Consider the following 12,905-nt stretch of genomic DNA (forward strand, 5'->3'; position numbering starts at 1 on the left):
TTTAACTCAGAACGTAGCAGCAGACGAAATGCTGCTAAGCATTTCACCCGGCGTGCTAACGTTTCTGCCAGCTTGCTTGCATCTGCTTCATTCTAAATAAACACCATCAGTTGTCTTTTTGTATACAATTTTTGTGGTTACCTTGAAAGCAATTCAGCTAGTAGGTCACACAATACAGTGTCCTACCCAAAATTTTAACTCATGAACAACTATGCAGAAATATTACCATATTGGTGAAGGTTGACAACAGGACAGGCATCTGGTCATAGAAAACCTATCTTGATGAAGCTTGGAAAAATGGACCCTAAATCAATGATGGTGACACTGTGTATTATCCAACCACTAAATCTCATCATGGTTTGGGTTATGTTATTTTGTAACATAACATATTTAGACTCTGTGAGATCAGTCACTTTAGTAGCTAGGTGATCTTGTTGCTAATTGCTTGACCATTATGTAGAAGACAGACCTACAAGCCAATCAAACGGGTTTGTGGCAAGAAGAGTTTTTAAAATTTTTATTGTTGTTTTCAGTGATTAGCCTGTGGCCATGCTGGGACACTTCATTGCCTTGGAGAATTATTTTTTTAGTTGGCTAAATCAATCCCAGTTTTTTTTTCTTTTTATCAATCATTTTTGCCAAACTGCTAAGTTACAGGGATGTATACAAACTAGCCCTGGTTGTCAGAGGGTAAAAGAGAACAAACAGACACAACACACACACACGCGCGCGCAACAGGTTTCTTTCAGTTTCTGTCTATCAAATCCACTCACAAGGTTTTGATCAGCCTGAGGCTATAGTAGAAGAAATTTGCCCAATGTGCCATGCAGTGGAACTGAAACTGGAACTATGTGGTTGGGAGGCAAACTTCTTACCACTCAACCTTCCATAATACTGCTAATGGTGCCATAGTGTGAAGATCGAAAGAGAGAGGCGGAGACTGCATAGATTGGCGTATTTGTTTGACTGAATGTAGAGCCATGGAGTGTGCACTTAGTGTAGACTGGCAGATTGGAGTCGTCAGACTAATGATAGCTGAATGGCCTGACTTGTCATGATAGGTAGTGGGCTTTCAATACTATTGACTGGGTGCATTTGCCCAGCAAGGATCTACCTATATACCTTTGTGTGAGAGAAAGAGAGAGATGGCAAACAAATAAATATGATATTAAACATAGTGCTACTAATAATAATGATAATAATACTTTCTAATTTTAGCAGTTTTGAGGGAAGGGCATAAATCAATTACATTGACCCTAGTACTTGGTTGCCAGTTATTTTATCAACCCCAAAAGGTTGAAAAAGTTAAAGTCAAGCTTAGCAGATTTGAACTTAAAATGTAATGAGTTAGAAGAAATACTACTCAACATTTTTTCAACACATTTTTTAACAATTCTGCTGCTCACTGCCTTTAATAATAGTAATAATGGTTTCAAATTTTGCCACAAAAGCAGCAGTTTTGAAGAATGAGCTGATTACATTGGAGCCCCACCCCGCCGTCTATTGTTCAACTTGTACTTATTTTATCAACCCTGAAAGGATGAAAAGCAAGGTCAACCTTGGCCGAATTTGAACTCGGAGCATAGCAACAGGCAAAATACCACTAAGCATTTCATCCAGCATGCTAATGATTCTGCCAGTTCGCTGCCTTAATGATAATAATAATAATGATGATGATTTCAAATTTTTGCCCCAAGGGCAGCTTGGGGGATGGGATTAAGTCAATTACATCGACCCCAGTGCGTAACTGGTACTTAATTTATCAACCCCCAAAAGGATGAAAGGCAGTCAACCTCAGCAGAATTTGAACTCAGAACATAATGGTAGATGAAATACCTATTTCTTTACTACCCACAAGGGGCTAAACACAGAAAGGACAAACAAGGACAGACAAACGGATTAAGTCGATTATATCGACCCCAGTGTGTAACTGGTACTTAATTTATCAACCCCAAAAGGATGAAAGGCGAAAGTCAACCATGGCAGAATTTGAACTCAGAACATAATGGCAGATGAAATACCACTTAGCACTTCACCTGGCGTGATAATGATTCTACCAGTTCGTTGCCTTAATAATCATACCAATTATTTGCATTTATTGTTAGCTTAAGGAAAGACAGTGAGTTGGCAGCACTGTTTGCACATCAGATGCATTGGGACAAAATGCTTAGCATTTTGCCCATCTTGACATTCTGAGCTCAAATTCCAAAGTCAACTTTGCCTTTCATCTTTTCAGGGTCATTAAAAAAAATGTACCAGTCAAGTACAGGGATCGATCTGATTAGCTTTCCCCCTTCCCAGAAAAACTGCTGGCCCTGTGCCAAAATTTGAAACCATCATTAGAAGTTAATTGGTCTCGGTTCTTTTATTCTGTCTTTGTGCATATATTAAATTGTGATGTGAAAAAGGTGTCCGTTTGTCCCTTGATTACCTTAAATATAAAGCTGTTGTCAACGTACTGAATGATCGTAATAGGAGTTTGAATTTATGGCCTTTTGGTTCAGCAACTTTGCAGTAATAGCTAAAAATTGTCCTGACAATCCATCCTGTCCATGCCAGTATGAGACAAAGAACATCATATTTTAATATCTGGCTTCCGTGGTTGGATGGTTTGACCAGGTCAGGTAAGTTGGTGGGTGGTTTCTTCAACTGAATGCCCTTCCTAATATCAACCACTTTTCACAGTGTACTGGGTTCTTTTTTCATGGCGCCAGCTGTAGGATGATTGCCTCATAACTTGAAAGTTTAAGGCCCTAAAGTGGTTCCAATAACTGAAGGAAAGCCGTAGGAGGCAGGGCGATGATGCTAGGTGGAGGAAAGAAGGAATGGCAAGATGAGGGGGGGGGTTGCAGGAGTAGGGTGGGGAATAGGAGAAGGGGAAAGGATTAAAGACAAAATTGAGAAAAAGAAAGGGATGAATTTGGAAAGATGATAGGACAGGTTGTATAGAAATGTTTAGGGCTATCCTGAATTATAAGGGGCAAATATGGGCAGAAGGTATAAGGGAAAGTAGACAGGAAGAAAGCAACAGACTGGGGTGGGGAAGAATCCTGAGTGAGGCGTTGGAAGAAAGAGATGTGTGGGTGGTAAGTTTGGAAATGTGCCAAAGTTTTAAAGGAAATATTCTGCAGCTTATCTTAGTTACAGTTCAGCATGTGAAAAACAATATGTAGATTATATGTGGTTGTAAATCAATGAAAATATGAATTTTAATAAATGAATAATGTTTCCGCACTGCTACCGCCCCCACTATTACCATCAAAAAACAAAAAAAATAAGCTAATATATTGTTTCTTGTGTAGTTTCTGCTAATTTTCTTAAATAAAATCAATTCGGTTTATATAAGGATATTGAAGCAAGTTTTTTTTTGTTTTTGGATTTGGTTTGCAAGATTCTTTATGAGTTTGTGTGTTGAAGCATATTTTGTTGTGTCTGGGGAGAGTCATTTTCTTTTTGTGCCTTATAATGTAACACACTCACCGGTAAAATTTCCACTTATTTCTTATTTTTATTTTCTTTAAATTTTCCTAAAATTTTCTTGACTCAATCAAGTCTATTGAAAAGGTTGCAAGACGCAACGAAAATTTTAGGAAAATAAAAATAAGAAATAAGTGGAAATTTTACCGGTGAGTGTGTTACATTATAAGGCACAAAAAGAAAATGACTCTCCCCAGACACAACAGAAGCAAGTTTTAGTTTTGCTCAAATCATGATACAGACATCAGACCTGTCGGATCCTGTCAAATCATCCAACATCTGTAAGGATGGAACATGGACATTAATTTATGATGAAGATGTACTTGTCTAGCAAATGATTTTATCTGAGACCCATATGTTAAAGCTGATGCAGTTCCTTCATGGAAGGAGCCAGTTTAGCTGTTTAAAATCATACAGAAAAAGTGTTCAAATTCACTTCCCATTTATTTCTTGGGATATACTCTTTTACTTGTTTCAGTCATTTGACTGTGGCCATGCTGGAGCACTGTCTTTAGTCAAGCAAATCGACTCCAGGACTTATTCTTTGTAAGCCTAGTACTTATTCTATCGTTTTTTTTTTGCCAAACCGCTAAGTTATGGGGACATAAATACACTAGCATCAGTTGTCAAGCTATGTTGGGGAGACAAATACACACACACACCCACACACACACACATATACATACATACATATACATGATGGGCTTCTTTCAGTTTCTGCCTACCAAATCCACTCACAAGGCTTTGGTCGGCCCAAGGCTATAGTAGAAGACACTTGCCCAAGGCACCACGCAGTGGACTGAACCCAGAACCACGTGGTTCATAAGCAAGCTACTTACCACACAGCTACTCCCAAAATTTTCAGTGCACATATCCAAAATTCTATTACAACCTTGACATTGTTTTGTCCTCATTAGAGCCTACCCAATTTGACAGAAAAAATAGACACCTTTCTTATTTCACAATTTCCTATATTCATGGAAACACAGTTCCAATGCTGCCAAGTAGTAGTGATACAATGAAATTGTGACACCTCAAGGAAAAAAAATTTCAAATAAATTTCATGAATTATAAGTAATGACTGAAAAACTTTCAAGTTTCCAATGATAATAAATATTGGATGTAGTGAATGCAACTGTATAACATGTAAGTTCCTCTGAAACAATATGATTACGAATACAAGTGGTCAAGAAGGGTTTCCAGGGTTCCTTCAAAGGACCTCTTGAGTCACATTACTCAGCAGGGTGCAAAGAATCTCTCCATGTCAAGCAGCTATTTCTCTGTATTGAGAAACCACATCTTTGGTACTAAGCACATGTGGTTAGAATGTCACAGGAAAGAATTGCAAGACACCTTCTTCAAGTCAAGCCAACCAGCAGGATACCTATTTCTTTACTGCCCACAAGGGGTTAAACACAGAGAGGACAAACAGATTAAGTCGATTTTCTCGACCCCAGTGCATAACTGGTACTTAATTTATCAACCCCGAAAGGATGAAAGGGAAAGTTGAATTTGAACTCAGAACGTAGCGACAGATGAAATACTGCTGACCATTTCATCCGGCATGCTAACGTTTCTGCAAGCTCACTGCCTTACAATAAGCAGGATACCTAGGGGTAGACCATGAATGAGATGGTTGCATAATAGCCATAGTCTCAGTCAGTCATGCTTAAGAATCCAGCTGAAAAGTCTAATGCTGATTATCGCTTCTGTTAGGACACTATGAAAGGGGAACCTGAGGACTCAACTCCTTTAACCTTTCCAGGAATAGTGGGTGGAGAAGATGGATGGATAAATTTTATGGTTTTTGTATGTTTTTAGATGGCTAAAAATGGCTTTTCTTTGATGAAATTCAATTCCTATATTTTACAACTCTAATTTGATTTTGCCTTAGCTTTTTCTTGTGCAAAAAATAATAATTTCTTGTTGTTTTAGATCCGCTTCATATCACCCACCACAGCAGAATTGATGGTTCCAATTAAAAGGCATTGGTATGGGTGCTGGTACCACATAAAAAAAAAAAAAACACTGGTAATGGTGCCATGTAAAAGGCACCAAGTACATTCTGTAAAATGGTTGACATTAGAAAGGGCATCTAGCTGTAGAAACCAATCCAAAACAGACTATGGAACCCGGTGGACATTAAATGTTGATGATGAAGTTTTCCATAAATTTTCAGCTTCCATAAATGTTGATGATGATGATGATTCCGTAAATTTTCAGTTTTATTTTTTTCCTGTTTTTTTTTTAAATAACTAATTTAATCATTCTTTTTTTTTTCTTATTCTTTTCCTTCAGATTTCTTATATGACATTCCTGTTTTGTTTCACATATATTGTGTTATTAAGAACTTTACCAGTGCCACGCTGGCAGGAGTATTATGTTATTGCATACATCGGAACTCTTGCATTAGAAAAGATGCGCATGGTAAGTATCACTTCTTTTTCTTCTTTCCATTTCTTTATTTTCTGATTCCCTACATAATGGTACCTGTTACTGTTGTTGTCTTCTTTTCTTCATCATTATCTTATTATCAAGATGGCAAACTGGCAGTGTGGTTAGCATTCCGACTGAAATGCTTAGCAGTATTTCATCTGTCGATATGTTCTGAGTTCAATTTCCACTGATGTTAACTTTACCTTTCATCCTTTTGGGGTCAATAAAAGAAGTACCAGTTGAGCACTAGAGTCGATGTAATTGATTCATCCCCTCCCCCCAAATGGCTGCTGTTGTGACAAAATTTGAAACCATTATTATTATCCACACCAGGTGAAATGCTTAGCTGTATTTCATCTACCTTTACATCAGCTTTGCCTTTCATCCTTTTGGGATCAATGAAATAAGTATCAGCCAAGTACTGTAGTCAATGTAATGAACTTAACCTTCCCCCAATATTCCAAGCCTTATGCCAATAGTAGAAAGGTTTATTATTATTATTATTATTATTGAGTGAGAGAGTAGTGCATGCCATCAAAGTGACACTGGGGTAAAATATATGAAGCCCAGTATACCCATCATGACAACCCGTCTGATAAGGGTACACCAGGCACATGCATCACAACCATATGTGCACGACATGGTGATCTCATATCAAGATAAACAGCACATGACCTTGCAGGTGAGGCCCAGTTATAATTTTCTTCTGGTTGAATAGCCCATCCCACTCAAAAGGTCCCTGAATAAGGGTTGTTTAAGGGTGTTGAACGAAACACCCATGTTTCCAGAAGTGAATTATTCAAACTCCAAAGAATCATGGCTATGATGCTCCCCCACTACTTCTGCTTATTATTACCACTACTTATTATTATTATTATTATTATTATTATTATTATTAATGATAAAGGCAGCAAGCTGGCGGAATTGTTAGCACGCCAGGCAAAATGCTTAGCGGCATTTCATCTGTCGCTACATTCTGAGTTCAAATTAGGCCAGGACCAACTTTGCATGTCATCCTTTCAGGGTTGATAAATTAAGTGCCAGTGAAACAATGGTGTCGATCTAACCAACTAGTCCCCTCCCCCAAATTTCAGGCCTTATTATTCTGTTGTGTCTGGGGTGAGTCATTCTCTTTTGGTACCTTATAATTTAAGACACTCACCGGTAAAATTTCCACTTATTTCTTTTTTATTTTTCTAAAATTTTTGTTGCATTTTGCAACCTTTTCAATAGTTTTGAGTCAAATCCAAAAGCGAAATTATTATTAATAAGGTAGCATAATGTTTTGAGGAGTGAGGCACCACCCTTTAGCCACTGATGATCTCAAGTCTACTTGACCTGGAGTAGTAGCACTTGTTAGGGTCCTAGCTATGGGTTAATAGCATATGTACCACCTACTCCAAACCCAGTCTATGACTTTTCCAATAATCAATGGTGACTTGGTCAGGAAATCCTCTGTGATGGTCAACAATCGTTGACAAGTTGATATGCTATGGATCACACTATACCAAAGTGTGTATGCATGTTATCAGGGACTACATGTGAACTTGTATTCCTGCTGAGGCTGGCTGTCAGATGTAGTCAGCAGTCGTGAGGGACATGGTGAAGTTTGTCAGAGCTGGGTTCAACCCACTCAGTGTGACTGCTGTCACAAGAACAAGTACTTGTATCTATATATACAAGGAAGTGCTGAAAAGTTCCTGGCTTTGGGTAGAAGAAAATACAGGAGGATCAGTTATAATTTCATTCAGCACATTCTCCTCTCAGATTCACACACTTATCGCAATGATCCTTCAGGTTTTCTTAACCCTGTAAAAGAACTCAGAAGGCCGGGTTTCCAACCAGGCCTTTTGCGATATCCTTAAAGCCGGGAACTTTTCAGCACCCCTTCGTACGCATGTTTGTCTTGACCCCCAACTTGATATAACATGGTGTTAGTAAATAAGCATCACCCTCATATAGGCAGTGTTGTTTGCTTCAGTCTTCTGTGAAAAAACCTGTCTGGCCATGGGGGAAATATTACCTTACTTAGGTGCAAGTGAGAGTTGGTGATAGGAAGGGCATCCTACCATTGAAAATATGTCTCACCAAATTCTGTTTGACCCATGCAAACATTAAAAAGGTGATGATGGTGGCAGCGACGACACTGACGACGATATAAGAGATTCATTATTTTTCTTTTTGAAAACAAAATCATTTTCCAAAGAAAAATATTTTTTATTTAAGATAAACAATTATAAAGCATGTAAATAAATCAAATAGAAAAACTGCATGAACATTATTTTTGTGTATATAGTAAATATTATGTTTATATTTCAATAATAATTAAGTTGTTCAAAATACATATATTATGAACTATTTAGGAGGGATTGCAATTCTGATTGGGAAGAAACAAACACACTCATAAATGAATGCATGAAACCCATTACACACACACACACACACACACAGAAACAGACAGACTAACACACAAGTACAGGTGGAGGCATGGCTGTGTGGTTAAGAAGTTTGCTTCCCAACCATGTGGTTTCAAGTTCTGCCCAAATGTGTGGCATCTTAAAAAAAATGTCTTCTACTATATAACCTTTGGCCAACCAAGGCCCTGTGAGTAGATTAGGTTGATGGAAACTGAAAGACACCTGATGAATGTGTGTGTCCCTTGTTTTTGAGATCACATGCTGGTGTTAAATGATTCTTACTGTCATACAAATAGTGTCACTCTTTTGCAATCTTCTGTGAAAACATGTCCAGCAGTTGTATTGTTCATATCTGAAGGTTAAGGGGAAATATCACCATCTTTGAAAACGGGTAGGTTGCCCATGGGAAGGATATCCAACCGCAGGAAATCTGCCAAATTTTGTCTGACCCATACAAGCATGGAAAAGTGGATTTTAAGGGAATGTTGATCACGTTTAAGGTCCACTTTTCCATATTTGCATAGGTCAGATGGCCAGATGCCCTTCCTCTCTCACCAACCCTCACCTTGTTCCAAGCATGCTAAGATTTCCCTACAGTCAGACATGTTTTTCACAGAAGATGGAAATGAACAGTATCACTTGTTTGATGGTGGTGATAGTCACTTAGAACCATCACAAGTTGTCATGTCAAGGGGTACATACATACACACATGTATGTGTACATATATATGTATGTATGTATATCACGTGACCAACCAGGCTATCAGATGTTGCTACACATCGCTGGTCACAATGCGCTTCGCATTGTTTTAGCCTTCAAATGACACCACCCCACTGGCTAAGTGAGCAGGCCAACAGAAGAAAGAGTGAGAGAAAGTTGCGGCGAAAGAGTACAGCAGGGATCGCCACCATCCCCTGTCGGAGCCTCGTGGAGCTTTAGTTGTTTTCGCTCAATAAACACTCACAATGCCCAGTCTGGGAATCGAAACTATGATCCTATGACCGAGAACCCACTGCCCTAACCACTGGGCCATTGTGCCTCCACACACATATATGAAAAGTGTGTAGAGTGTTGTCTTCTTAAAAAGATGAGGTTTCAGCTGCACAGGATTTCCTTGATTGTGTTTCCAAAAATCAATGGAAATTGCTGTTGTGATACTAGGGCCGGTGGCATGTAAAAGAACCGTCCGAACGTGGCCGTTGCCAGCGCTGCCCCAACTGGCCTCCATGCCGGTGGCACATAAAAAGCACCAACCGATTGTGGCCGTTGCCAGCCTTGTCTGGCACCTGTGCTGGTGGCACATAAAAAGCACCCACTACACTCACGGAGTGGTTGGCATTAGGAAGGGCATCCATCTGTAGAAACACTGCCAAACCAGACTGGGCCTGGTGCAGCCTCTTGGCTTCCCAGACCCCCAGTCGAACCGTGCAACCCATGCTAGCATGGAAAGCGGACGTTAAATGATGATGATGATGTGTCAAGGAAGATGAAAACCGTTTGAAAATAGTCATACAAATGATTGCTGTCTCTCAAAGGACTATTCAGTGCCATTGCTGATCTGAATGGTTAGACGTATAGGTGACAGACAAAAATTGTTACTTCCTCTATATTGATAAGATAACTTGTGAGGGATAATCCTTATGAACCACTGTATGTCTTGTAAAATTGACTTGCGAGCCCTTTCACACACACCATCATTATGATTATCATCTTTCATACTTGTTTCAGTCATTGGGTTGGAGCCATGCTGAGACACTGCGTTGGAGGGTTTAGTCCAGTGGTTCTCAGACAGGTTCCATATGGCCTCTGAGGGTCCATATAAGATTTGTAGTGGGGTGATTGTTACCTGCGTCACCTTGCTGGCACTTGTGCTGGTGGCACATGAAAAAACATTCGAGTGAGGTCATTGCCAGTGCCGCTGGACTGGCTCCTGTGCAGGTGGCACATAAAAAGCACCATTTGAGTGTGGCCATTGCCAGTACCATGTAAAAGCACCCACTACACTTTTGGAGTGGTTGGCACTAGGAAGGGCATCCAGCTGTAGAAACTCTGCCGGATCAGATTGGAGCCTGGTGCAGCCATCTGGTTCGCCAGTCCTCAGTCTAACCATCCAACCCATGCTAGCATGGAAAGTGGACGTTAAACGATGATGATGATGATGATGATGTGGGGTCACACAACGAAATAGTAGATTGTGAATCTGCAATATTTTTTTTAAGGGCCCCTAGATGTATATATTGGTATGTATTGCACGAAACAGCCAGGTTTCTTTCTCTAACATTTTACATAGTTCAACCTACACAAGTTATTGTGTGAAAAACAGAATAGGAATTTTGAAAGAAGTATATATAAAACTGATATTTAAACATTGACTGGCTATGGAGATCCACCAGAATCAAATGGTAATTAAAGGGAACTAGAGATAAGAAATGATTGAGAACCTCCAATTTAGTCAAACAAATCAATCTCTGTACTTCTATTGGAGCCTCCTACTTATTCTGTTGGCCTGTTTTGCAACACTTCTAAGGTACTGCAATGTTAACAAATGAACATTAGTTGTAGGGTACTGTTGGGGGAACAAACACATATATAGAAATATGTGTGTATGTTGAGGACAAACTTACAGTTAATGTCTACTGAATTTCCTCCCAAGGCATTTGTTGAATCAAGGTTGTAGTAGAAGACATTTGCCCAAGGTGCCACACAGTGGGAGTGAACTGAAAACCACATGGTTGGAAAGAGACTTTCTTAACCACAAAGCCATACCTGTATTTATATATTATTTAAATCCATAAGTTTTTGTGTGTGTGTGTGTGTGTGTGTACACATATAAATATACATGCTTATATATATAGACATATATTGATATATACACTTTTATATTTATAAATATGTATACACGCACATATACATATATCTACTTAGAGTGATATGTATGTATATACACACACACATATATACATATACACACACATGTACATTTATGTAAACATTTATATATACACATATATATATATTTATATATATGCCTTCATATATATGTGTGTGTTCATACACACACTAATATAGATTTAAATGCATGTAGATTTACATTTACACACACAAACACACATAAATATATATACATATATATACACACACATACACATATATATAAATATGTGTGTGTGTGTGTGTGTGTACATAGGCACACTCATATAATATACATATATAGATATGTACTTATGTGTGTGTGTGCTTTGTACTTGCGTAGGTATATATACTTGGAAGCCCTATCAACAAAGATTGTCAGTTGATATAACAAGAATTGTCATCAAGTTTAGCAGTGTGTAGCTGTTGTAGTTAATCAGTTGTATAAATGTCAACTACCTACAAGACACTTCTTGCTTCCTTTGTTGGGAAATAGCCCAAAACAAAAGTAGTGGTATTTTAACCAATATCCATATGCCAAAAGCATTTCAGTTTCATATCCACTATGTTAAAAATATCACTTTAATTTCTATGATACATAAATGGATGGGATTTTTTTTCTCAAATTCAAATTCAATCATATGCACACACACACACACACACACACACACACACACACAAGTTTTATATCTCTTTCTCTCTTTTCTCTTTTACTTGTTTCAGTCATTTGACTGCGGCCATGCTGGAGCACCGCCTTTAGTCGAGCAAATCGACCCCGGGACTTATTCTTTGTAAGCCCAGTACTTATTCTATCGGTCTCTTTTTGCCGAACCGCTAAGTGACGGGGACGTAAACACACCAGCATCGGTTGTCAAGCAATGCTAGGGGGACAAACACAGACACACAAACACACATACATATATATATATATATATACATATATACGACAGGCTTCTTTCAGTTTCCGTCTACCAAATCCACTCACAAGGCATTGGTCGGCCTGGGGCTATAGCAGAAGACACTTGCCCAAGATGCCACGCAGTGGGACTGAACCCGGAACCATGAAGTTGGTTAGCAAGCTACTTACCACACAGCCACTCCTGCGCCTATATCTTAAACATTTTTGTTATTTTTTTTTAACTCTTATAAAAAAACACATACCAAAAATGTTACAAATATTTACATTGATAAAAAAAAAATAGTAACCATAGTAACAGTTGTTTTAATAAATTATTTATGATAATATAACAATTATATAATTGATAGTCATCACAAAACAAGAACAACAAAACTATCAATTTAAATAGCGTTCTTGGTCTGTAGTTCTTGAGCCATGCTACAAATCCATCATTGTACTCAAGACACAAAAGCCCATTCCTTAGTTTTGGTAATTTGGTTATAATCTTCCAACTCCGGCAGTGAACACTGAAAACATTCATAAATCAATGTTTAATGTTATACAGACCTGCTTTCTCTTCTCTGAGTTTAATGGTTTATTAAGTTGATTCATTTTTGAAGTAATAATTCTTCCCATGATGACAACAATGTGTTTTTTTTTTGTTTTTGTTTTTGTTTTTTTTGGCAAAAATGTTTAAATTTTTTTTATTGGTGTTCATGGCAATAAATAACAGCTATTTCACCTAGTTTTTTTTCCTCCTTTTAGT

The 12,905-nt window shown here is 38.3% G+C and overlaps 1 protein-coding gene across 12 annotated transcripts in view; it reads left to right on the forward strand.

The window, feature by feature from the left end:
- Positions 1 to 12,905, forward strand: part of LOC115216453 (transient receptor potential cation channel subfamily M member 3) — an 841,279-nt gene that overhangs the window by 749,982 nt on the left and 78,392 nt on the right. For all 12 annotated transcript variants that reach the window (XM_036506322.1, XM_036506319.1, XM_036506321.1 and 9 more), the window contains one exon: positions 5,776 to 5,904. In XM_036506322.1, the coding sequence (XP_036362215.1) occupies positions 5,776 to 5,904 (129 nt within the window). The remainder of the gene's footprint in view (positions 1 to 5,775; positions 5,905 to 12,905) is intronic.

The sequence above is a fragment of the Octopus sinensis genome, linkage group LG10 (assembly GCF_006345805.1).
Source record: "Octopus sinensis linkage group LG10, ASM634580v1, whole genome shotgun sequence".
Taxonomy (NCBI): Eukaryota; Metazoa; Mollusca; class Cephalopoda; order Octopoda; family Octopodidae; genus Octopus; species Octopus sinensis.